This window comes from Rousettus aegyptiacus, unplaced genomic scaffold, assembly GCF_014176215.1.
Source record: "Rousettus aegyptiacus isolate mRouAeg1 unplaced genomic scaffold, mRouAeg1.p scaffold_m13_p_3, whole genome shotgun sequence".
NCBI lineage: Eukaryota > Metazoa > Chordata > Mammalia > Chiroptera > Pteropodidae > Rousettus > Rousettus aegyptiacus.
In genome coordinates, this window is record NW_023416306.1 from 82866955 (window position 1) to 82894447 (window position 27493).

The 27493-nt window shown below is 36.4% G+C and overlaps 1 protein-coding gene and 1 long non-coding RNA gene across 7 annotated transcripts in view; both read left to right on the forward strand.

Moving 5' to 3' along the window:
* The first annotated feature begins 1963 nt into the window (after positions 1-1963).
* NPTN (neuroplastin) overlaps positions 1964-27493 on the forward strand; it is a 61719-nt gene continuing 36189 nt past the window's right edge. For 3 of the 6 annotated variants that reach the window (XM_016124967.2, XM_016124968.2, XM_016124971.2), the window contains exon 1: positions 1978-2236. In XM_016124967.2, the coding sequence (XP_015980453.1) occupies positions 2146-2236 (91 nt within the window). In that variant the 5' untranslated portion in view covers positions 1978-2145. Of the gene's footprint in view, positions 2237-27493 lie in introns of all 6 variants that reach the window. The other 3 variants (XR_004956237.1, XM_016124969.2, XM_016124970.2) reach the window with 2 other exon arrangements.
* LOC118614997 lies at positions 2359-27483 on the forward strand. The gene is made up of 2 exons (XR_004956238.1): positions 2359-2832; positions 5946-27483. It is a non-coding gene; the product is annotated as an uncharacterized LOC118614997 (long non-coding RNA).

Genomic DNA, 27493 nt, shown 5'->3' on the forward strand with positions numbered 1-27493 from the left:
TTTTCACACATGCTTTCACCATCATGATCAGGAGTCTCCAACCTCTGTGACCTACTAGGAACTGGGCGGCACAGCAGGAGGCAAGCAGCAGGTGAGTGAGTAAAGCTTCATCTGTATTTGGAGTTGTTCCCCAGTGCTAGTATCACTGACTCAGCTCCATCTCAGATCATTAGGCATTAGGTTCTCATAGGAGTACTAGTCCCTGGCGCCAAAAAGGTTGGGGACCACTGAACTGATTACCACAAAGGCAAGCGTGTGCCATAGCATAACTGGAATGAAATATGTTTGCTCTAAAAGGATTCATGTCACTTCTCATATTTCACTGGCAAAAACAAGCCACATATCCCTCCTCACTTCAAGGGAGAAATGCACTCCTGCCATGAGCCTCGAAGAGGCAATCCAGACTATTTGGTATTAATGATTACCACAAACATTCAGGCCCTAGCCAGGTTATATTCCTTTAAGCCTCAATCTTCCTACCCACAAAATGACCATAATCATTTTGTAAAGATCTCTCGTTGTAAGGATCAAAAAGGGATGTTAGTTACCAACAATAAGGCAGAATAGTTGCATCTAACCCAAAATTTCTATCAGCTGAAAAGCCTGGTTCCATCACAGGTGGTTCTGTGCCCTTCATACAGAACTGTCTTTGGAATGGCCTCTGTCCAATCTTTTTCCACGAGAACCTTTTTTTATTCACACACCTGAGGTTGTGAGGGATACAGTTTTCATTTCAATAAACAACATGCCATAATTGTTATTCTAGTGTTGGCTAGAAAGTTCAGTCTGGAACCACCAGTGTTTCAGTTCATGTTTAAAGCTTGTGCCTACTTAGGCTTGAGCATGTGAGGGTCATGGCGAGAATGCCTGCCTTCAGGTTCTCTGAGTTCTCAGGTCATCAAGATTGTTTACTTGGCTCCTCTCAGTTTCACACTGGATAGATTCTCCCCAGGATGTCCGCTCTGAGTCAGGGATGAGCTAAGCCTCGGAAACTCCTTTGCCAACCAAGGAATGGTAGCGCTGAGGAGAGGACAAAAGGTACCCTTAAAAAGAGAAAGTCCCAAACTTCCACGCAAAAAGTTGTGGCCACATTGCCAGAGCATTTCGCTGGCTTCTTTCTTATGGGTCGTTTTGCTAGGTCAATTGTCCTCTTCCTCGCTCCTGCTCCTCCGATAGACTAGGTTGTGAGCTTCGTAAGAATGGGGAGCATCTTTACATTTGGACTTCACAGCAGGTGTGAACAACCTGGTACAAAGCAAGTACTCGACGAAGGTTCACTGTATGAAAATGCTTCTGAATAGTCTTCATGTGAATTAATACATGATTTACTTGTAGAATTTAGTGTCTAACTAAACTCTAGCAATTAGGTTAGTTGATTTTATGAATCTAAAATAAGGCTAAAATGGGGGAGAGGAAAACAGAAGAGTTAAAAAAGGACATTTCAGGTGGAGGGAGCAGGTGTAGAGGCAGAAAAGTTAAAGGTGATATCCAGCATTGGGGAGTGCCGCACTTAGCAAGGAAGGTTAAAACAATAGGTTAAAGAGGCAGGTTGGAGCTAGATAAGGGACAATGAGAGGAAGGCGAGAAACAAGACTTGATGCATCAAATTCCGCAGCCAAGAACTCAAACTGCAGAGCAGGACGGGTGGAGGAAATACATTAGGTTCCTACAGCTTCCTCTTATTTAGGGGAGACACATTTCACAGAGGGATTAGCGAAAGCAGACTTCGCACTTCCCCCAGGCCAAGAGAACTGGAGGGACACCCCCACCCCCCCAGCCCCAGCACAACCTCGCTCCGTCACGTGGGCAGAAGCGCCCAGGGCACGTGACCTACCCAGAGCCTGGCCAATCAGTTCTGCAGGGGCGGGCACTCGAAGTCCAAGGGGCGGGAGCATCTGTTGAGGTCGCTTCTTCTCGCGAGCCTTACCACCATCACTCTTCAGCCGCCCACGACCAGGAGCTAAGGTCTCGCGAGGCTTGGGTGCTGCGGCGGTAGGAGGAGGACGGAGAAGGACGGCGCTAAGCCACCGCTGCCTCCCTCGCTCACTCCCTCGCGCGCTCGCCCGCCCCCTCCCTCCCTCCCCTCCCTTCCCTGGCCCCGGCTCCGGCCCTGGCCCATTTGCTGTTCATTCTTCTGCTGGGAGGATGTCGGGCTCGTCTCTCCCCAGCGCCCTGGCCCTCTCGCTGTTGCTGGTCTCTGGCTCCCTTCTTCCAGGGCCAGGCGCGGCTCAGAACGGTAAGCGGGGCGCCGGGGGCGGGTCGGGCGGGGGCTGTGGAGCGCCGGCGGCCGTCCGGGGCCTGAGGAGGTGCGGGAGTAAGGGGAAGGGGGCTGGTGGGGAGTCTGAGGGACTGCGGAGCTAAAGCGAGGAGAAGCGGGTCGGAGTTGGAGGCGCGGGTGTGAGAACGGGATTCGCCAGTGTGAGAGGTGGGGGCGTCAGATAAGAGCCTGAGGTGTATTGCTGACTTAGAGGCGCCACATCGTGGGGCTCGTCGCTCCGAGTCGGGGACACTCAGGAAGCCGACGTGAGGAGCTGGAGTAGCGGGGGCGGATGAGGAGGGGGCGCAGCTATTAAGAAGACAGCAGGAGACCGGCGTTTGTGTTCAAGGCGACGAGAAGTGGTGTCGTCAGGATTCCCACGAGAACGGGGGTCCCCGGCGTAGGGGTCGTCTAGGACTCTACTGGGGCCCTGTAGGACTGATGACATCCCTAAAATGTAGAGGACACGTTGTGGGTAAAGGAGTCCTGGAGAAAACTGAGCAAGAGCAAGAGTACTGGAGCCCTAAGAAGGGAGTGAAGAATCAGAGAACCTTGGATATAGAGGTAGACGGAAGGTGGGTGGAAAGCTAAGGTAGTGGGTTGACTGCAGTTGGGGATCTGGAAGGGGAAGCAGCAGTGGCTTTAAACGACATGGGCGGGGTGGGGGGGGGAAGAGGGCTGGGTTTGAAGAGGAGGGTGGAGTGTTGGGCATTCTAGGGTAGTGGTTGGGAGAGCAAAAAGGAGTTTCTAAATAAGGAGAGAAAAAATGAGCAGAAGGATGGGGAGAAAGAGTTGAAAATGAGGTACGGGTAATATTTATTAGAGAAAGAAGGGTGCCTGGGAGTAGAGTTGGAGATGGGGGAACACAGAATAAACGAAGAGAGTGAAATGTGGGAAACCGGGATCGTAACGTTGTTTGCAGTGTGAAAGATATGTTCGGGAAGGAAAGAGCTGAGTTGTGGCAAGCGCTGTATGGTATTGGTTGGGCCTTTGGGAAGGCAGGGACACATAGCTGGAACTGCAGTGGTGGGATTGAGGACAGTGATTGGAAAGAAGGAAATGGAGAAAATGGGTTTTTAAGATCTAAAAGTTTCAAGACAGAAGAGACATTATTTCTGAGGAACACACAAGTAATCCCTGCCTGGGATGCGTGCAGTGTACAGTGAAAACGAGAGACGTAGGTTTTGAATTCAGGCTCTTTAGAGAGGATGGAGAAGTGGTGGGGAATCACGCTGATGGGGTATCAGATCTAGATTAAAAGATTCTGATTGTCGAAGGCATGTGTTACGGTTCAGCTGCTGAATTGATCTTTCATTGGTGAGACAAAGTATTGTGAATCAGTTTCTGCTCTTGTGGAAACAGCCTTTAAGAGATTTAAAAAATATTTTTATAGTATTTATAAGAAGTCAGTACTAGAGAGTGAACTATAAAGTATTTTTGGTACTCCTTCAGTGTTTCTTTGTTGTTATGCTAGAACAATTTGAAATTACTCTTTTGGAATATCTGAAATTTTAAATGACTTTGAAAAAAAATCAGTGATAGAGCCAATGGAGTTAAGCAATCTAAGGCAAATCCATGCTTAAAGTGCTGAAGATTACAGTGAAAATATATCAATAAAGGATTGAAAAAGCACCATCAGTTAAATATGCATTTGTTATACCAAATTGTACCAATCAAATCCTGTGTATGCTTCATGGCCTTGAATTATCACTGTAAGGGTCAGGAAGGAAACATTTTTCTGTCTCTAGCATTGAATATGTGTGAAGTATATTGTGTATTTTTCCTGTTTTCCTCCAAAGCATAGGCCACTGTGAAAGGCAGTGTAGAGCTAGATTGATTTGTCTTAACCAATTAACCAACAGTCTGTTTTGACAATATGACTTAAGCCTAATACTAATTTGAGCTATTTGATTTGTGGAAATAGCATGGTTTCAATTGGCACCATAGGTGAGAGGTTCTTGATCTTAACAATCTCTCTGCTGGCATAGCATCTTTCAATGATTGATAATACAGTGAAATTGTAGTTTCTTAGCAACTAAAGCAAGGATTTTGGATAGGCCTTCAAAGACTCATCTGGTTGTTTTCAGTAATATGTGTTCCAAATACAGCATCGTTCAGCCTTTTCCTTGAAATGAGCTTGAATTCAGTCACATGACATGACCGGTGAAGTGAAGCTGAACTTGTTGTTGACCTAAATGAATGTAAATTTAATTCAAGGAAGAAATGGCTATCATCTGAATTTGAGTACACATAGATAAGGATGCTTTTTTTTATAGCTTTCTATAACATAATAAGATTCAAACTTTCAACTGGTAATAGCCTTATAGTAGTCTGACCTTTTGTGTTATGGAGTTTGCATTTTCTTAACAGTGCTTCAGAAATGGATACCATGCGCTCTGTATGATATTGAAATGTTAGATTTCAAAATGATGACTTAAAAAACCCCCAAAACTTACATGTTTCTGGATTGGGTATGTGGTATTATAAATTGAGTGTAGATGTTTTTCAAAAGGTCTCTGTTTCATTATTCCTAAAAGGAAGAATTTGGACTAGATGACCCTCCAGATCTCTTGCAGCTCTGTGACCTATTACCATAGAGATTCAAGACTTTCCATTCAGATAGATTTTGTTTCTCATCCAAATATTTAAACTTGAAGGACCACAGTTTCCAGTAAAATCCTTATGGAAAAGTGTTGATTTTTGAATGTATCGTGAAAAATGTAGTTCATTTTAAAGGAAGAAAGTTTTCCTAAAATGCTAAGACATTCAGAAGCTTTAGACTAGAATTAAATTGAACAAGTATAAGCCAAGTGGTATCTTATGATAGTCAAGAGCACAGACATGGGATCCTGATAGACCTGAGTTTGAGTCCCAGCTCTCTGTAGCTAAATGAACTTGAATAAGTAAAGTACTTAGTATTTTCAAGCCTCAGTTTTATCATCTGTAAAATGGGGTTTATAATAATGCCAATCCCTTGGGGATGATGTGAGGATTAAATGAGATAATGGCCATAAAGCACGTAGATTTCTGCCTGGCATATAGTGAGTGAGTCTCAGTTCAGAGTCCATTTTTATTATAGGTAACATGTTACTGTACTGTAATATACTATATTACTGTGTGTAAAGAGTAGCATTATTACTTACTTTCTTCATATATATATTGAACATTTAATTGTTAATGGTAACTCACTATTACCTTGAATGAAGTTAACTTCATTTGAAGGCCCTGAACAGAGAGATTTGCACTTTCGCACATGTAACTTTTAAGAAAAGTGATCAGCAGTGCTACAATTTCAGATCTGGCAAGAAAGTTTGTATGTCCATTTCATTGTCTGGGAGATTTCATGACTTTCTTTTTCTTTCAGTGAACTAAATATTTCTTCATAGAATCCCTTAGTTGGTAATAAGAGAAATAGAATGTAGTTCCTGGCACACAGTGGGAGTTTTGGAGATGTTAGCTGATGAATGAATGTGGAGTGAAGTGTAAAAATGTGATACTGAAAATATAAAGTTGGATAATTAACACAGTGTAGTGGGAGAAAAAGAAGAGTCTAATGAATTTTATTATTAATGAGCTAAATTTTAAGAAACCATTTTGCTTGGGTGATCCTAGCTAGGTGTGAGCATTATTTTGTAACAATGTCAATATTTGCATTACATAATACACACATTTTTTTCTTTTCTGTCAGGTGCTGTTTGCTTCAGTGGTTTGGCAGTTTTCTCTCCTTGAGTCGTTTTTTAGATGTGTATTTGCTATTGTGCATTTACTCTTTGGGTGAAGTGAAATGAGTAACAGAAGACAGATGTTATCTATGGCATCTGTGCACGAATGACATGCCAAATGTCATGCAAGAGATCTTAACGTAATTAACCCAAATAAAAATTTAAATGACCAGAAGAAATAGTTTGCCTTGGAATAAAGCATTTTCTGAGAAGATCATAAGCCTCCAGTCTCTCAGGCAACTGACCAAAGAAAGTATCACTACTGACATAATGGAGCACCCAAGCATGAGAAACTTTTCAGGGATCTGGAGTAGAAAGGCCGTGTTACTACATCAGGACCTGTTGCTGGGCTCTTAGTCTTTTTTTTTCCAAGGTTACCGGATCCAAATTAGAAAGAGATGCAGATGGGATTTTATGTTGCCAGACATAATATAGTTTAACCTGTTAATGTACCAAGGTTTAAAACAACAAAAGGAAATAAAAGCCCTTAAATATAAATGTACTCTACAGTCCAAATATTTGCCATAAATTAGGATTGAAGTTCATTACAGACCTTACTTTGTCTGAGTATACAAATCCCCATGAGAAATTAGACTATATGGTCTTGAAGGAATCCTTTTATTTTTCTCATTAATTCAGTTTTTTTGTGAAATATTTTCTCTCGTGGAGTATACCTTTATATATTAATAAAAAGCAAAATGTTATTGTGTTGTCTTTATTATTTTTTACTAAATATAAATTTATTTTTATTTAGTTTGAGGTACTTCTTCAAAATAAGATGTTTCATATATAAAATCTGAAACTTTGCCGGATGTCTGTAAAAAACTTTTTTACAAGAATTTGGAAAGGAGATAAGATGCCAGTATCTATACAAATGAAATGTGTAGAAAAACAATGAATGACTATATTAAATATCACACAGATGTTCAATAAAAATTTGAATAAAATTATGCAAAGACATTTGGCAGAAGTAAATTCTGTGAAAAATTTTCTGATGCATTCCATTTACAGTGAGAACACAATCTGGACAGCATCAGAAATAGAGAATGAAGTTGTAAGAGAAAAGGAAAAAGAAGAAAGTCTACAGTAGTACAAGGAGAAAAGCAGGAAGCAAAAATGAGGAGCATCTGGAAAAATAGAATATATCAGAAAGAGTAAATAGGGATCTTTCAAGTAAATTCACACATCAAAATTAAAATAGTACAAAATCACCATTGTGTCAACAATTGGCTTGGCTTTCAGTGTGCTTCTTTAAACAAAACATCGTCATTTGGCATGAATTTATAAAAATGCATTTGATGATATGGAGTTTAATTCTAAGCACCTTAGATAAATGCTTTTAAAATTTGTGAGATTTTTGTGGATTTTTCTTTCAGAATTCCCAATTTTAGTTGGTCCTTACCAACGAAATAGCTTTAGGAAGGCAGGAAAACTCTTCAATAAAATTAGTTGATTATAGCCATAAACTTCTCACTGAATTTAAAGTGAAATACTTCTGTGATCCAATGTAAAAACATCATTCCAGTGGTATTGATGTCTAAATTTAAAAAATTGAATATGTAAGTAAAATACTTCTGTTCCTCAAGAGTTTATTTAAAAGTTATCTAAAGTCAAAAGTGGCCTTTTTTGTTTGATTTTACATATATACAAAGTATACATTTATTAATTAAACCTAATTAGATTGAGGTTATTTTTACTTGACTGCTCAGAGCTCTGTGTAGAAATGGAGTTTACTGGATATTTAAAGAATTTCCTAAGTATCTACATTTATTTGTGTACAGTAGGTTAGTGGGAGACATAGTTAATGTTCCTCAGGCACTCTCTGGTTTTTTGTTTTGTTTCTTGTTTTTGTTAATGTTTCAAATTAAAAAAACAACAACTCTTATTTTTTCATTAAAGCAGACTTTGATGGAAACATTTTATGTTAAGTTCCTTGTACTAAAAAGTACTGAATGGTATTCTTTTGCATTTCTGAAAATCATGAAATGTTTTAAGACTAGTCTTTCCAAGTGATCTTAGTTACTAGAACCTTATGGTATACTCTATAGTATTTTCCAGTAGTATAACACTTTGGATATGCTTTTCTTCACTTTGTTTTATTGTGCGTGTGTGTGTGTGTGTGTGTGTGTGTGTGTGTGTGTTTTAATCATTGTTACACCCAAATATTGCTTCTATGAATATTGCTTCTATGAATTATGAGATGATATGAAATCACTTTGAAAGTATTAGGGGTCTATATATATTATGTAAGGTTCTGTTACTAGAAAACAAAATACAAATTGTGACAATAGTTTTAATCATATCCAAATGTATATTCACATTCTAAAAGTGATTAAATATAAAATACAAGACAAAATATCAAGTCCTTTCTGACCGAGTACAAGGCAAAATGTTCCATATGCAGTAAGATACGTTAACAAAAGGTAAGAGTGTGCTTGCATTTATAAATTATAACATTGATTCTTCTTTTCTTCCTGATAGTATTTGAAAACCACTAGACTAGATGATGTCTAAATTTCCTTCCAATTCTAACATCGCAAAACTCTATTTATCTTACAGCTTAGGTACTGCCTCTGATGGGTAAAGGGTCTAGAGAGAGAATACTTTGTTTTAGTAAGTTTTTAGAAATTTACTCTTTGGAAATAAGGAAAACTGAATTTGAGGTTTGCACTGTTTTGAAATCCAACTGGCTATAAATCTGCTTCAGACTACATTTGTAGTTCTTGTTTCGAGGAGGGCAGAATGGTGTCTGTTATAGAGGTCTCAAATTAAACTTGCCAGAAAAATTGCCAGATGAATTAAATGATTAAATGACAGTCACTACCAGATAGGTAGATATTTTGTGTTCTCTCTGTTGGTTGAGAAGTAGTTGACTGTTGAAGAGGCAATGAAGACAGAGTGAAGCACACTTAACTAATTGTATTTTTATTTTATATTTTGAGGTTTGTTTTTCGTTTACGCCTTAGTTTCTCTTTTCCCTTATGTATTTTTTTTTGACTTCTAAACCTGTCCATTATAGTTGAACAAGGCAACCCAAGTGTTATCTGAATTAAATCTTGAGAAAGTTCCTAGATTGGTATTCCTTAGAAACGATGTGTCAGTCTCAATTTATATACTGATTTCTTATATTTATCTGTATCTGTTAGGTAGATTTATTTCCTTTTTTTTTTTTTTTTTTACATTTTTGTTAATGTCAAACATATAAAAAGTAGAATGAATAATGTAATAAACTCCCATATAATCGTCATCTGTTATCAGCCACATCCTTGCTGCTTGTTAATTTAAAAATAACCTGAAAAGTTAACATTACAAGGTAAAATTTTCTAGGTGCTGAAATATATTAGGGATTAGCTAATATTAGTAAAATAGAGATAATTTGGTTCATACGTAATCATGTTGAAATGACTTTAAACATATAAAGGCTCTTTAGAAAGACTTTCAAACTTTTGTTTGTGACCCAGATAGAGAAATAGATTTTATTTGTGACTAAGTATATGCAGAAATATGTAATGTTTTGTGAAACAATATCAATCCTTATTCTATAGTGTATTTAAAGAAGTGTCGTGACCTTCTAAATTGATTTCATAATTTATTGGCTATGAGACTCATATTTGAAAAACAGCATTTTCAAGTATTGAGTAGTTTTGCTTTTTTGCTTTATTTTTTATCTGCCATATAATCTGAAACAATCTCATGATTTTTGTAAACAATAAGGATTTTCTTGAGGCATTTATCAGTAATATCAACATGTACCGCTACTAGTCATTATTAGTAAAGAAAATACAGCACTATTGAATTAACACATTGGCTATTAGTTCCATTGACTTTTTTTTTGTTTATCCTATTTGAACTTGGAAAAAAGGGGAAGTACAGTAATTTGAATTTCATAAACAAAACACAAGTTTTCTGAAAAGTTTTGTTGTCCTTTCATGTTAGGGCATATGTTCCTTATTCTTTAGCCCCCCTGCCTTTGAGTTACTGGTTGCATACAGGGCTGGGAGCACATTATTTTTTCTGAGCTGAGTGCTTATTACTCTGATGCTGTTGTTTGAGGCATATTTCTTGTGAGTACAGAATGACTTGAACACTAGCCGAGGGAAGGGGGAGAGAGGGAAAGTTAGAACCATCACAGAAGAATCATTTGCCTTTCATGTTTAAAATCCTAGAGAAGATTATTTTCTTGCTTTTAGAGATGTTGCTTCTTGGAGGACAAAAAGGCAGCAAGATATCCTGTGTTGGCAACTATCTGTGAAATACTTTTCAATCCATAGATTGAAAGAATATGCTAGATAAGATTTTTTGGTTGATGGAATATATTAAATTTTACTCATAAGTTTTTGATTCTGCAAGTTTAGCAGGTTGGAAAACCATTGTGGAACAACCGGAAAAAAAAAGCATAACAGTTCCAGCATTGAAATTATATTCGTTAATGCTGAATTTCAAATCATTTACCAAAGAGGATGAAATAAATGTCCTTAAGGCAAACCAGGAAACTGCTACCTGGAAAAGAGCAACTATAAAGAGGTTTCAGATAACTTGCAGTGAACTGTCATTGGATTACCTTTAGACAAATACTGATGATCACATATCAGAAGTGTGGTACTATTAACAGTGTAATTGTTTTCGTCCTACTATTGAACTCCAAATAATCATGAACACTTTCCAACCACATTTAGGAAAAGATGCAGATAATTTTACATTGATGGTAGCCTAAGACTTAAGAGAAAAGCCTGAGAAGCTAAATTTAGGGAAAGGGAGCGCTAGGGGGATGTGATTATCTATTTTAATACCTTCAAGGTATCAGTGTAAATGAAGTAAGGGAATTAGGCAGTCTCCAAAGATGGATGGGCTGTATCAAAGAGCAATAGCTTAGAGCACAGGGAAGAAAAGCATAGGTTTAGTATTAAGATCATTTTAATGAAACTAGCAGTGTAGTTATTTGCACTCACTCATTGTCAGAGCCATTATAAGTAGGGCAAAGAGCTGGTTGAGAGGGACTTCAAAAGAAAAGGGAAGCACTCTCTCATATCTAGTACAGTAGTCTCTTATCTTCAAGGGTTATATTTCAAGACCCTCAGTGGATTCCTGAAACTGGACTAGTACTGACCCCAATATATACTTTTTTTTACTTATATGTACATACCTGTGATAAAATTTAATTTATAAATTAGGCAATTTCATGGATAGAATATTCATACTGTAGATTTTTACAACCTCGACATAAGATTTTTTTCCCCTTAAGTTTAGAACTTCCACCTGTTCACTTGAAGGACTTTAAGGCTTCTCATTGGCATATTTGAATTGCCAGCACCACTGTTCTTGCACTTCGGGGCCATTATTAAGTTAAACGGGTTTCTTGAACATGAGCATTGTGATACCAGAACAATCCATCTGATAACCTAGAAAGCTGCTAAATGACTGATGGGTTGCTTATATATAACATGGATATGCCGGACAAACGGATGCTGAGAGAAAATGAGCAGAATGGCTTGAGATTTCATTACACTACTCAGAAGAGCTTGCAATTTAAAACTTATGAATTGTTTATCTCTGGAATTTTCCATTTAATGTTTTCAGACTGCTGTTGACCATGGGTAACTGAAACCACAGAAAGTGAAACAATGGATAAAGGGGGACTACTGTACTTGTTTAAGAGCTCAATAGGAGGAAAAAAACCTTTATGGAAATGAATATGAAATGAAATGGGATTTCCAGAAGTTTTGAAGAGTCAGAGATTTGTTTCTAACTCTAAAGCTCTATGATTATGAATTCAAGAAAAAGGTAGATTAACTTTGGAATTCATTAAAATAGGATTCTGTTTATTATAACCTTCATAAGCAACTTCTTTTTGTTTATTTAACAAAAACCTACACTATGAATTATTTTCCATCTGTGTGTGATACACAGAAGCATAAGCTGCATAAAAGTTCATTCACTAGCCTGGATGAAACCTGGTAAAAGTTTAACCTTTGGCTCCTTGAAATTAGGTTTTTTCATTTATATAGTAAATATCAGCTATTAAGAAAGCCTTATCGTCTGGCTCCCCAGCGCTCCCCTGTCATTCCCAAAACCTGTGGGACACTCAGCTGGCGGCTGGCCAGAGCGCTTTGAATATGCCTTCTCTGCGCGCCCACTGGCCGCCCACTGGCCGGCGGGGAGCCTGTGAGCCTGAGCTCCCTGCGGGGCAAGATGCTGCTCTTTGAGAATGTGGTGTAGCTCTGAGGCACAACGGTCCAGGCTACACCCAGAGAATGAGCTGCAGCGGCGCTTCTGGCCCCGGGGCCTAGTGGTGCTTGGCTTCCCGTGCAACCAGTTCGGACATCAGGAGAATCCCAAGAACAAATAGATCGTGAATTCCCTCAAGTACATCCGCCTTGGCGACGGGTTCGAGCCCACTTAATCAGTCAAAATTCTGCTGTGATAGAAGCCCAGGCTTGTTCTTTATAAATGGGAGCTAGGTGCTGTAATACTTTGGTAGAGATGGGAGTTCACTTGAAATAGTTCAAAGACAGTAGGGTATATGATAAAGATATTTCTGAGGCTATTGGTTCAAAAATTTCCTTTTTCAGCTTTTTGCTTGGGAGCTTGGAATATATTTGTATTCTTAGCTTAGAAGAAAAAAAGGTATGAATGAAGATATGACTGAGCTCACCCTTTTCCTCCTAGTGGGTTCAGAATAATTTTCATTTGCTGAGTTATAACCATCTGATTTAGAGAGTCAGAAAAAGTGGATGTATGTTCTGCAGACTGGGGATGTGATTTCTTTATGGTTAAATTTCAGTACTAAGAGAAATAATAGTTTCATGAGCTTTATTATAAGGCCTTTTAACCAGAGACGTTACTACTTATCAGTGTAAACTGGGGCTAGGTGGCTATAAGAATAACAAAAATTGAACAATATAATAGGTTCCAGGGTGAATAATATTAAATTACATAAAGCATAATCAAAAACATACATATTTATGTGAAATATTTAAGGCAGTTTTAAGAAGTGTTAACATAGTTTTTTTGAAACCAGAAAATTTATGTAGTGTAAATTTAATGCCTAAACTCAATTGGAGACAATATTACAGGGGAGGTAAATTGATATATTCTGTTACTATTGTAAAGTGGGAATAAAAAACTGTTAAAAAGGTCATTTTGTGGTGCAGCTTAGTTGAATAGAAAGAGCACTGGATTTAGTGGTAGCCTAAAACCTATTTCCATTTTAGTTTCCTTGGTTTCTGTTTAAATTAGTATAACACTTAATCCATAAAGTTTTTATGAGATTAAATGGTAATGTATGGAAAAATTTTTTAAACTGCTATATTGTGAAGTGACATAAATGTATAGCTTTGAGTTGTAGGGCCTGCTACCTATAAAGTGTTTACCTTTAATGGGTTAACTGCAACTCTGGCAGTTCATAGAAAAGTGAACAGGAGAGGTACTAAAGAGAAGGCCCAGATTATTTTACGGTTGATTTCTCTAACAAATGATGATTGTATCATAAAGTGCATTTTAGATGGTTGTTAGCAGACTAGACTTTTCATTGAATTATCCATTCTACCTAGGGAAGGTAGATATTGAATTTCCCTAATCTTTGAAGTATGCCTCCCAGTACTGCTCTCATCTCAAATTAAATCTAGGTATAGGGACACCCTGTTACTCCTCATCGTCATTGCTTCCTTCCCCCAGGTAGGTGACAGAAGTAAAGCCAAGTATTTATCTTGTGTCCTCTTTTTATAACACATTTTTTGTAATTCTCAAGTGAAATTCACTACGTTATTAAGGAAAAAAAATATATATATAATGCTTTAAATGTATATAAAGGGGAAAATAACTTATAATAAAATAGTTCAGTTTGTAAAAGCTTTGTAAAGGCATAGCTTCAGACAAAGACAATGAAGTAGTCTGCTGTTCATATATAGAAAAACCAAGAATATGATAACTACAAAAGCCACAAATTTGAGAACTACATCTTTACTATATGGTAATTCAAATACTACAGGCTATTGATAATCTGATTTTATGAAAGGCGAACAACTCTTGGTAAAGTTCTAAATGAAACAAAGTACAGTCTTTCCTCACTTTTTACACAGTAATTGCATTCCTGGAAAACTGATTTTTAAAACCATGCAAGAATACATTGTGGTATATTTAAAATCGAGTTAGGTTCTTGACGCAGAACAAGGTTTTCATCTTGAATATCATTTGAAAGTTGTGTAAGACGAGGGACAATTCTTTGCTGTACAAGACTTACTACATTGTGGGATATTGAGGATCCCTGATCCCAGCCCACTATAGGCCGGTAGTGCCATCTCAATTTTTGTGTCAACCAAAAATACAGTAAAATTTCAGAATTCTCCATTAAAAGGCAGAGCAACCCCTGTTGAGAATGTCTCCATTTTGTAGTTGTCCTCTGGCACAGGATTACAGCATCTAGTCCCCAGAACAACCACTGGTCAAAGCCATACCTCTTCTAGGAATGTAAAGGCTGTGAGAGCAGCTGTTCACTTGTTTTTATTCTTTTTGTTAACATGCGTTAAAGCAGGGATTGCAAACTCACTCACCACAGGGCTAGTACCATTGGCTAAATTGGAGAGTACAATACATGCTTTGACTGAACACACTGAAAGTTGGACTTTCAAAGATACTGTGCTGGTCAAATAAAACTGTCAGAGGGACCCCATTTTGCATCCTCTTCACCAAAGGGGATTATATTATGAATTTTGAAGACTGAGAGATTGGATGGGAGTCTTGATTTTTGGCAAGTCTCTTAATCTCTGCTTCCTCATCTGTTTATTAGAAATAATACCTCACAGGATGATGGTTGGAATGAGATCGCATACATAAATCACACAGCACGATACCTGACACAAAATATGTACTCAATAAGATTTTCTTTCTGCTACTAATATCCTTTCAATTATCTTGGTTTATTTTTAATCTGTTTGAAAGCTAACTGTGTATTTTATAGTGAAATGGTTATGAAATTTGAAACCTCTAATACGGGGGGCATTAGTCCCTTCTTATTAACAGAAGCAAGGAAGTAATTAAAAACTTTTATTTTTGATTAACACACAACCTACCTACCATTTAAGGCATTTGGTCCTTGCTCGTTTTAAGCTATTTGGAGCCTGATACTTATAACACTGAACGTGCTGTTTCCAAATTACTTCAACGGATCAGCCTCCTTAGTCTTTCAGGTTAGTCCTCAACCTTAGCATAGCAATGAACATTATTTAGTGTGGTATTTACTTCTTTTTTTAAAAAATATGGTGACATTGATTAACAAAATCCAGTAAGTTTCAGGTATACAGTTCAACAGTAAGTCTATATACATATTGTATTATGTGTTCACTGCTCATAGTTAGATTTTTTCCTGTCACCACATACTTGCTTTTGAAGTGATGTGGGAGCAGGTAATTTTGCTAGTACTGCAGCACTTTATTGCACCTTCAAAATAAGATTTGCCATAAAAAGACATTTTCGTAGTTGTTGCTTTAGTTAGAAATTTAGCAACATGATTTTTACTAGGAATCCCTGATGTATGATTTTTTTTCGGGTTGTCCAGTGAATGTTTTGAAAGTTCCACATTTTCTTGGTTCTTACAAAATACATTAGAGGCATATACATCTTTCTGTACATTTTGTTTTCAGACTTTAGCAGCAGAAAGTTTTTTGAAAATTTGGTATTTAGGATAATGATCTAAATGGTTAAAGCAGTAAAAGAAATGTGCTTTATTTCTACCCTCGTAATTCTGTTGTTCATCTTTGTTTTCCTCCACAGTACAATCGATTTTGAGACCCTTTTCAGAGTTCTGTGCTTTATATGTATATATTATTTTTGTAAAGTCCCCTCCTCCTTTTTTTTTTCTTTCTATTTTTCCTATCTTAATTTTAGTTTCTTCTTACACATACCTACTTGGTCTTGTCTTTTCTAGTATCTTCAGTTTTTTTAGGTAAATACTTGGCATTTTTACAATTTTTGTTCTGTTTTGTTTGAATCTTTTTGAGGCAGAGGGGGTGGCAGATTTTATTATACTTGTAAAACACAAAGTTTACTTGACTAGTTTTTAAGCTGCAGTGTTTGTATACTGTGACTTCTGGTTATTTTTGCTTTTCTTAGTAGCTTTTTAATGGTTTCCTTTTTATGGTGGAGATTTTGCTAAATGCTTTTTGAATCTTAATCCCCACAGGGTCATAATGTCCATATTTCTCAGAAACAGATCAGCTATTCTTCTAGGCCTAGTTATAAAGGAAATTAATTTCCAATGGAACTGAGGACATCAAGGCAGAAAGAATTCCAGGCAGGCGGCTAGCAACGAAATGTTGATTGTGAAATAAGAGGGACTTGCTATAGACTGGTAAATTTTAGTGCTTTCATGCAAGTCTACCACTTATTGTGGAGTGCACATGAAACATTCTGAAATGTCTGCCCAAAGGGCATATAATTTGCTACCCAGTTGCAGGTAGACATTAAAAGTCAATTGTGATGTGGGGGTGGTGCTAGGAGAAATCAGATTTTATAGCTGTATGATGAAAGGGCAAATTTTGATATGCATTAAAGGAAAAAAGAAAACCCCACTAGAGTATGCAGAGTAGTAGTTCTTACTGTAGGAATAACATTAAACTATAGTGAAAATTGCTTACAAATTACTACTAGAAATATGAGCGTGCTGGCATTTGTATTTTGGTAATAGGTATGTATAGTTTAACAACTTTTAAAGTCATCATGGGAAAGAATTTGAATAGAATTTGTTTTTAGTTATGTCTTAAGAGTGTCACCTTACCATTCTGCAACACTATCCATTTGGCTATGCTCTAGAATTGTATCAAGTTTTAAACTCTCAAAATACACCATTGGAAAAACTTGACAGGCCCAATAGTACCAGGTGAGACTGAGGTTACCAGAAGCATGTTTGCCAGCCATCGTTGCCTAGAATCTAATGAAGTTTTCATCAGGTTGAATTTTCAAAGGATAAATATAACCAACTACAGGAGGGAATATTAACAGACAAGAGAGAATGAACCTTACTGTGTTGGATAGTGTTTAACTAGCATTTTGACATGGAATTATTTTAAGTTTTTGAAAAAAGGGGAAAGTTACTGGATTTTGAAAAATTATGAAAGGACTTGCTTACGTGATAATTTCAGACAGTACCCAGGTGTTTAAAGTAAAATATTAAAGTTACTCCTCTTACCCCTTGATTCCCATTCCCTAGGAATAAGCAGTTAGTAGTTTGTTGTGTATCTTTTCACAGCTTGTTCTGTATAGATGTATCATTTACAGACTGTAGTGTTTTAAGAGTATCAATTATAATTCATTGTGGTATTGATAGCCTTCTTATTTTGAAGATAGTAATTGGAGTGGCATATTTTTCACTTATATAAGTGTATGGAGCCTCTAGAATTCATCTTTTGTTACTAATTGTAATTGAAGGGAATTATGTTGATGATGACTGAATTCTTGATGTAGAAATGGCCCAGTGAGAAGGCCTTTCTCATTCCAAACGGAAAACTTTCATTAAATGTAAAAGAACAATATATTACTGTATTTTTATCTTTAGGTGTATTTTTTGGTGGAAATCTTGAATGCTCACACATGTAATATCTTAGCTATGTGGATAATTTCTGGTACAACTCTGCTAATTTTTTGTTAACGCATTCTGGGTACAATTTTGCTGTCCCTTTTCAAGAGAAGCAGCAGTATTTTTCTGGTGTTTGGGATCCTAGGTAAGTAACATAACCTGATCTTCCACCTCATCATGGAGATATTAGAGGAAGACCTGAAACAAGATGATGAGAAAGCAAATGAAAAGTAATTATGGAAGGAGAAGAGAATAGATTTGGATTGTTGACTCACTTTAGGGATTTCCGGAGACATCGAGCAGGTAGCAGATTTTAATGGATGGAACATTAGTGAACAGGATTCAGTAAGGGTTCTGCAACTAAATTACAATTTCTTTTAGACCATTGTATATCTGTTAGATTGGGGTAAGAATAAGATTTAGGTATTTTCAGACTAGCAACAGAAAGTTTTTTCTTTTTTAATTTAATTTAAAATTTTTATTAAATTTTAGATTTATTTGAGTAGAATTTCAATTTGTGGTTTTTTAAAAATACTTTTTAAAGCATATATTGCATTTTATATTTTATCAGCTTGAACACAATACCGTATTTGATCTAACAGAACAGGACTAAATACTCATTAAAGACTGTAAATTGTACAGTCATTCTCAATTTATTAATTGGATGAAAGTATTGCTGTTTAGGGGAGAGTGAGCCCCCTAGTTGTTCCAAAGAATCCATAGGGTATGAGGAATAGGGTTTTCAAATTGATAAAATGGGTGATCCCTTTGTAGACCTACTTCTGAAGTTTTTGCACAAGGATATTTCTTACCTTTGATTCACAGTCTACTTGGTCAATCTCGATATCTGCGTGGAAGAGGTCTCGTAGATACTTTGCAAAGTTAATGATTATCTGTATTTATATTAATACATGTGTCCATATATGAAATAAGACTAAAAGAAAAGGAAGAGTCTTTAAAATAGCACAAAGATAATCAATCACCTTGTGAAAAATGGACTTATTTGTGAGAAAAGCTATGTTATTTGCCCTGAGTTTTGAAATTCAAATATATGCATGAGATAGAAGAGTGCAGAGGTGCGCTGTTAAGTCTCTGCCTGGCAAAAGATTGAAATTGCTATTAGTTTAATTTCTCTTGGGAAGAACATCTTAAATGTGTGTGGTTTTAGCAACCACCTTAGAGATTTGCCAGTAAGAACTGGAGATCTACTACTAAGTTCCAGTTTACTAGGTGGGAATACCAGCTTAAAACAATTGGTTACAGTTAGTAATGCCCAATATTTTTTAAACTAACAGGCCTGCCTAGAATTTCTGTATAGGTATCTCAGATAATTGGGGATGGATGAGTAGTGATAAAGGCCTGAACTGGTAACATTGATGAGAAAGAAGTAGAACATGCTGTGTGTCAGTCATTCTAAGATAAACATATTTTCGAATAAAATAATGTATATAGAGTATCATTTAGATCTAAATGTAAACAAAGCACTACAGCCAGTGAGGCAGTATAGTGCAGTGTTTTGAGCTGTGCAATTATAACTGCTAGGGTATACATCCTGCCTTTGCACATCTGTAGAATGGCAATAACAACCTTAAGGGGTAGACTGTATTTTTATGTAGTGAATTAAATTATGTAATATACTTTGTATTATACCTGACATATATAAATAACTTATAAAAATTAGCTACTGCTGTTATAAATTTACTTTCAGAGACATCGAGTTATATGTGCAGCAATCTTTTTGAATTTTTTTTTAAAGAATAGTTAGAAAATGTCCTATTCCCTGTCCCTTCCCCCACAGGTGATTTTCTTAAAACTTATCTTTTTAAGAAAGAGATTTCTAGGCTGTTGGTTTTGATTCTAGGAGGTTTACAGGGAATCTGAACTTTCTTTTAGAATTGATGATGGGTAGCATCATTACCTAATTTGGAAACGAATGGGAAAGTTGCATTCTAACTGTGAAATAAAATCTCATATCAAAAATCTGTTTTATACTCAATTTTTATTCTCTTGTTAGGATTAGTGGATGCAAAGCAAGAAAAACTGATATTAGGGATTTTATTTTTTTTTAAATAAAAAGTAAATTCAAATGTATCATAGTCTAATCTCCTAGAATTTATTTTTATCTTGATATGCAGAAAGATGACTCTGATATCATGAGAAGTCCTCCTAATCAAAGAAAAATGGTTTCATTTATTATACTGCTCATTAGCATGATAAGGATAACTAGTACATTTCAAGTTAATAGGCTGAAATTTAATAAAAAGCTTTTTTCTTAATCTTCAATTAATGAGAGTTGTTTTTTCTCACTATTCTTTTAACAGATATTGTTGAGTATATTTGAATACAGCAGGGCATTGTGGGGATACAAAATTACAGACATCTTGGTTTCAAAATAATTTATAATCTATTAAAATATACATTCTAACAAACAGTGTCACCTTATGCATCTTCATGAATTCATAGAATACTGCATTTCAGTTGACCATTTATAATGTAGATTTATAGAATATTAGAGCTGAAAGGACCTTAGAAAGCATTGATTTAGATCTTCTGATTGTACACACAAGAGAACTGAGGTTTCAGATTTTAACATGTCATATTTGTTATGTTATCATAATGTTGTTATATGGAACAATTTCTATACATTAATAGACCTTTTTTTAATGTCACAATTTAAATTGATATGTCTAGCATTTTATTACCATACAGTTTGGTATTCATCTCTGAAACACTATCAGAGAGTACATTCTAGAGTCAGTGCTAACCTACACAATCTTGACCTATTCTTTACCTGAGTTTATAATTTTACTAGATGTAATACTATCAGACTAATCAGAGAACTATCTTTTGCAAATATTAGGGTTCATTGATCTTTGTATACTTTCAATTGAAATCAAGGAAGTAGGGCTTGTTTATATACTACATACCTTACAGTAAGGCATTATAGTTACCATTTTGGTTAATGGGGAAATATCTGAGCCAATGGTGGTATAGCTACCAAGTGATATTGACTGTAGGAGAATAGGGTTGAGGATTTATCATGTTTGATAGTGGGGGAAAAACCCCAGGAATTTGGAGGTGTTTTGTAGGACTAGATATTTTTAAATCGGATACATAGATACGTAAAGCAGTTTTTGGGAAATTATTGCTCCGAGTTCTTAGGAAAAGTTTGTGAATCATAAATCTATTCAATTTAGAATAGGAAGTTAACTGACCTGGAATTTTATTCTGGAATAGCTCTACTATAATTGGTTGGTCTTGTACAACACAACCTCCAGGTTCCCCATAAGTGGGGTAACTGTAATTCTTAGCTTATGCTTTTTGTCCCATCAGAATTACCCATAGCATCTCTTTTACTCATTAAAGTTTTCTGGTTTAAATGATAAATTATGTGGTTACTTTACCCCTAGTGTAATATTTGCCCTTGGGTACTTATATATGATGAAGTCTTATGAAATTTTCTTCTATATTGGGTAAGATTGTTTTCCCTAAGCCGAGAGATTTTAGCACTGAATATTTCATTGTCTGGAAGTCTATTTTATTTTAAGAAAGTGTTCTTGATAGTCTGTTTCTAGATAGGCTTACTAAATTCCACAAGTAGGATCTTAATTTTTGTAAGAGCAGATTGAATGTAAAATTCCCATATAAGAGGAATGAGGAGATGAGGGACGAGGGTAGGAGTTGTGGTGGGGTGGGGTGAAATAACTTATTTTAAGAATAATTTGCCAGGTGGCTTCCCTTTTTTTTTTTTTTTCCCCTCTTCATCATTTTTAAATGTAAAACCATGTTACTTCCCTTTTTGGGGATGCAAGAAATTATTGGAATGAACTATAATTTTATAAATCGTTGTGAATTTGGGGAAGATATAGATCTCCATTAACAGCATGTTAATGTTCCTTGAACTCATTCATTTAATTTTTCCATATAAATGAATATGCCACTGTGATGACTTAAGTAGTGGGAAAGTTTGCAGTTTCAACATATTATCAATATGGTAAAGGTGTGAAATTTGTCTCATTTCATAACTCATTTTAAAAATCAGAATAAGACTCAGTATAGTTCTATTGAGTATCTTTAATTTTTTAGATTGAGAGATAATTGGGGCCTAGAAGGAGGAAGGAAATTTCCCATTTCATGTCATTGTTGAAGTGGAGAATGGTTTCTTGGTCACTTGCCTGTGTGTTGCTATCCTTATTTTTCAAAAACCATATCTGGTTAATCTTTACAGAAATACTGAAGAGGACCAGAAAGGTAGGAAAAGGAACATAAATGTAGCGGTATTTCATGAACTTTTATCACACTCTAAAATAGGAGCTACTATTTCTGTGAACTTTTTCTCTGGAATCACTTGGTCTATGGCATATTGGCTTTTTTTCTTTTTAGTACTGTACTGTAGAGTGCAGGCTGAGAGTTGGTTTAGCCTTGTGATTTAGGCTGAGATTCCATACATTTTCCTTTTTAAAAGTTGAGGAAATTTGGTTGGGAAAATTAGCTTTTTACCCAAGAAAAATAGGTGCTGTTTTTATATAAAAGCTAATAGCATTACATATGCTGCTCAAGTAAAATCTAGAGCTCCTTTGGGGGCTTCTGGCATGGATACTGTGCCTTGTATCCAAGTCAATGACAACAAGAGCATGAGAAGACCCTTTTTTAAAATCTTCTAAATAATAAATTATTTACCTGACATTATTAAAAGTGTTCAGATATTGGGAGGGATTTAATTTCTATTTTGGTATATTTTCTCCTAGTAAAAGTGCACTGCATTCAGTGGTGAATCTTTTGCAAAAAACTATAATTATGTAGAAAGTTCCATTCTCAGTTCCCTTTTCATCCTCCCTGAGTGATCTCATCTCCTCCCATGGCTTCAACTTCCACCTAAGCTGATGATTCCCAAGTGTATCTCCAGCCTCCACCTCTCTCCTGAATACCAGATTCGTATTTCTCATCAGGATAGTCTGTTCTGTATGCACCTCCAAAACCAACTCTCAGCCTGTCTTCCTTTATTTCATTTACAGTATAACTCTCCATCCACCCCATGGTAAAAAATTTCAGTTTATTCTCTCTTGTAAACATTTCTCACATCCATTGCCATCTCACCATTCCTGCAGCTCCTCTTAATTAGTTCAGACTCATTTTCCATTTGGATAATTGAAGGTGTTTCCTACCTCCTTTTTTACTTCTCCATTCATCCTTTATATTGCCACCAGTCAGATCAGTTAAGCCACTTGTTCTGTAGAAAGAAACCCAAGCTGTTTAGCCTACTGAATTCTTTTATCATTCTCCCTAAGTTATGAGATCTTTGGCTATGGACTATCTTATCTTTCTGAGTAGTACGAGCAATTAATAGTTGCTTGGCATAAAGCAATAAAAATGTTGGATTTTTTCAGCTTTGTCTAGAACTACTCTTCCTGCCACTTCTCAACACTGTTCTTATAACTATTTTGTCTTAGAGCAAGACTATCTCCCCTCTCCCCAAAATTGACAAGGCTGGACCTAGATTTTATGCATGAGCTTTCTGTGCACACATTAGCCCTCTACCCTAGCAAATTAGTTATTTGTGGATTGGTAAGTCATTATTCTGAAGTCATGATGAAGTCATAATAGTTTTTTTACCTACTATTTTGCTACATTTCTTCTTTTGATTATGAACATAGACTCAGCTGCTATGAGTCTATGTGGATTCAGAAACATCTGTGTGACTCCTATACCCTTATTTTCCTCTATTTGAAATAGTTGAAAACATTAGCAATTTCGGACTAAGACATTAGTTGTCAAAGTATGTTTTGTGGAACAACACCAGCATCCCCTGAGAACTTTTTTTTAGATACGCACATTCCTAGGCCCCACTTCAGACATATTGAATCAGAATCTCGGGATGGGGCCCAGCAGTCTATGTTTAAACAGATGATTCCGATGCCTGATAAAGTTTAAGAATCACTCTTCTAGGATTTTGCCATCTAAGAAAAGTTTTGCTTTTGATACATAATAACAGCATTTTTAGTGTGGTTTTGACTATAAGCTATTTATGTTTTGGAAGATAATGGATCAGCTGGGAATACTGGAACTATGTTACCTGACATCCTGGGATGTGATTCAAAGATTGAATTTCTTTGTGTGCAGAATATTTGAGCTTTGTGGGCTAATGTGTGCATAGAAAGCTCTGTGCTTTCTGGGAATAGCTGCTTAAAAGAAAGTTGGGGAAAGAGCTTCTTACCTTTTTAGTTAAAATGTCTTCTAGATCACCGGTCCTCAACCATATTGGCACCAGGGACCAATGCTCTAATGCCTGATTATTTGAGGTGGGGCTGAAGTGGTGATGCTAGCACTGGGGAGCAGCCGCAAATACAGATGAAGCTTTGCTTGTTCACCTCCTGCTGTGTGGTCCGGTTCCTCACAGGCCACAAACTGGTACTGGTCCACAGTTCATGGGATGGGGACCCCTGTTCTAGATTATATCCAGACTATTTGTGTTCATCTTGGACAACTTGTGTTCATTGTCATTCTCATCAGATATATGAAGATGAAAGAATGAGCTGAATTATATTATTCTCTGGAAGAATGAGCTGAATTGTGTTATTTTTAACATTTAAATCTGGATTGTTGTGCTATCAGGGACAAAGTGAGCTTGTTATCAAAAGTTAGACTGAATCTAGACAAGTGAATTTCACAGAAAAAGTGACTAGTGGAGATTAACTTTTGATTAGTGATTACCCATGGCTTTGAGAATGGTTTGTTTAGCTGGAGTATTCAACCTTTCTAGCATACTGTTTTCATTTTGCTTTTAATCATAATTGGAGGATAACTGAGGCATGCTCTTAATATACTCTGTTACTGTCCCCCCACCCCCTTCAAAAAATTGTTTCTGGCTTCAGGGTTCCATTTGGGAATAGTTCTAGATTGGCTCATAGCTATTTTTGACAGTCTCTTAGGACAAGAAAACTTTTGTGAACATTTGCTTAAATACATAGGGTTTCACTGTTGAAACCAAATCATTCGTTAAGAACACTATTCAAATTACAGCCTGTTTGTAAGCATTTGTCTGGTTCTTTTGGATGAGACATCTTTAGTTTGTAATGGCTGGTAAAACTAGATTTTTACCTTTGCGTACTTACCAAACTTTGAGTACTGTTTGTGGAGTTAAAACGCAGATTTTCTAAAGTTTCCTAAAAAGACTATCTTGACAGCAGTTTGTGGCTACTTCGTTTTCCTTCTTGGATGCATCTGTAGTTTTTAAAAGTAATATTGTGGTCATTTTGATGTCACAGTCAAAATGGGACCTGATCTATTATATTTAGCCTCACTTACTTTGTTCAAGATTAAATTAAAATACCTCTTTCCTCCCTGTGGTGAGGAAGAAATGGTCAGTCTTAAGGAGTGTCTTTAAAAATGAAGCTATTTACCTGTGGACTATTTAAGTATAGACTAAGTGACGAGGATTTTGCAATCTGTTGTAAGCCCATTTGAGGATATTCAGAGTCATAGGCAAGTGTTGCGGAGCCCCTGGAGCATGTTAGACGTGCATGAAGAAATGTTAATAGGTGGTCCTTTGTGAGCTGATTGTTCCCTCCGCTACTAAAAATTTCCATTCCCTTGTATTTCTTAGATCTGGTGTCAAATTCTATTTTTATCAGATTTTTTTTAACCAAAATTATTCTAATTTTTTAAATTAACTGCTGGAAACTTTATTTAATGTCACTTTCTATTTGAAACATATTGAAATTATTTGGGTCAGTGGTTTTCAATGCCTTTTTTTTTTTTGTAAATTGAAAAATTAAGAAAAAGCACAGTTAGACAACTCCTCTCCCCACATGGGTGAGTCTCAGAGCCCTGTCTGTCACCCCCCCGCCCCCACTTTATCCCACACTGCTTTTGAGGTACCTCAACAGAACACCAGGACTGATTTAGATCATCCTTTAAATTACAGAGTAACATGCTTGCATAAAAAGCCATATCGTATTATTACATGTAATAGCTGTACAAGTTACAAAGGAATTGTGCAGTATAATCAAGATGCAGGGTATGTAACCTTGGGTCTGTCTGTGATAACCCTGTATTATATGCAAAATTTTGTTTGTGTGTGTTTTCTGGGATGAGAGAAGCCCATGGCTTATCATACTTACAACTTTTTTTATTTTCTGTCACAAACTTTTAGACTCGTGGATCTAGGTAAATCATACTTGTTTAGCCTTTCAGTGGAAATTGACAATAGGACTGAATGAAAATCTTTGTTGGAAATCAGATGCTTATCCCTTACTCGTCCTAAAGTAATTTAACATTTGCATAGATCTTTACAATTTACAGAACTCTTCCACATATACTACATGACTTTCACAACTATACCCTGCAAAGTAGGTAGCTTCATTTCCATTTGAAGAAATTGCTCAAAGTAAAGAGAATTTAAGTCGTGGAGGTAACGACCCAAAAGCTGACATTTTTTTTCTTAGGCTGAAATCAAACTACTTGCATAAATCCTATAACTACCATCTTATCTTACATTTTGTGAATTTACAGGTTGGCCTGCCTAATAATGTCCAGTATCTTGCCATATATCATTGCTTAGCAGCTTGGTTTGTAATTGGTAGGTTTATTCTTTACTATTTTCTTTTTAAAAGGAGAATCTTGTATTGCCTCTTTTTATTCTCATTACTTGTGGGCTTTCTCTACATTGTTCATAATATCTCAGAGTTAATGGTTTATAACTTAACTCCTTGAGTCCATACTGCTGTGATCACACTCCCCATTCTAGTTTGCTCTAAAGATATGAGGAATAAAGAATTCTCTTCTTTTTCACTGCCTTCTACAATTTTTATATTCTGGTTCTCAGGTTAAGATTAATTTGTCGGTTTTTTTGAAGAAGTTTGGGTTCTAAGTTAGAATATATTTGAGTGTGAAGTTTCTGCTCCCTAGCCTGTTGCAGAGCAGTCCTAAAGGCTGCTGCATGTGGCCTGCTAAGCATGTTTATGAAGACATATAATAATGCTAACATTATTGTTTACTATGTGCCAGGCGCTATTTTATTTTAAGCTGCACTATTTAATCCTCACAATAACCCTATGAGATTGCTACTATTATTGGTCTTGTTCTACAGATAGGAAGAAGCTCAGAGAGGTTATGTCACTAGCCTAAGACCATACAGTTAGTGATGGTGCCTCCACACAAATCTGATTTTAGAGTTTGCTGCTTTTAATCACTAAACTACATAGTCTATTTTGAACTAGATTTTTTTTTTTTCTCCGAAGGAGGCCGGCTAAAATATGCCAAGCTCATTCCATTAGCTGTTTGGATGGTGTAATTTGGATGATTTAGAAACTAGTGATAGAGACAGTCTTAATTTCCAAGGCTTTGTTTTGTCTTCCTAATGGAGGTAGCTGTGAAAGGAACAGGTTTGAATTTGGAAAAATGCCTTGTAATTGCTGCCATCTCTGTCTACAGATTGGAGTAATCCATGAGATCAGACCCATATACCTCCTTCCTGCTGTGGAGAATGAGGTTAGCCTATTTTCATCCACTCCCAGAACTTAAGGCCTGCCTTGCCCTTGGTGTGGTGCATATGGACTTATGACTTGCCTTTGGTGTTAAGGAATAGTGAGTGATAAGTGATTTCGTTTTTTAAATTAACCCTAAGGGTAGGCATGCTGTATAGTAAGTAGCCTGTGTATACAGCTTCGTAGCAGTCAAGTGATTTAGACAGATTTGAAATACCGTGCCTATAACCACAGTATTAGTTTGTCTTGCTCTCTCTTCTTTTTTGAAGTACGTGATATGAGAGAGAGAGAAAGAGAAAGAGGAAAGAGAAATGCGCTTGTGTCCTTGGCTGTCATTTCCTCTTTGTTATGAGGCATGAAGTAGTGTGATCCACCCACAGCGAATTAGTAGTAGAGAGGGGCTTGAAAGGTAACAGCTGTTTAAAAAAAAAAAAGTAAAAGATAATAAAAGCAGACTAGA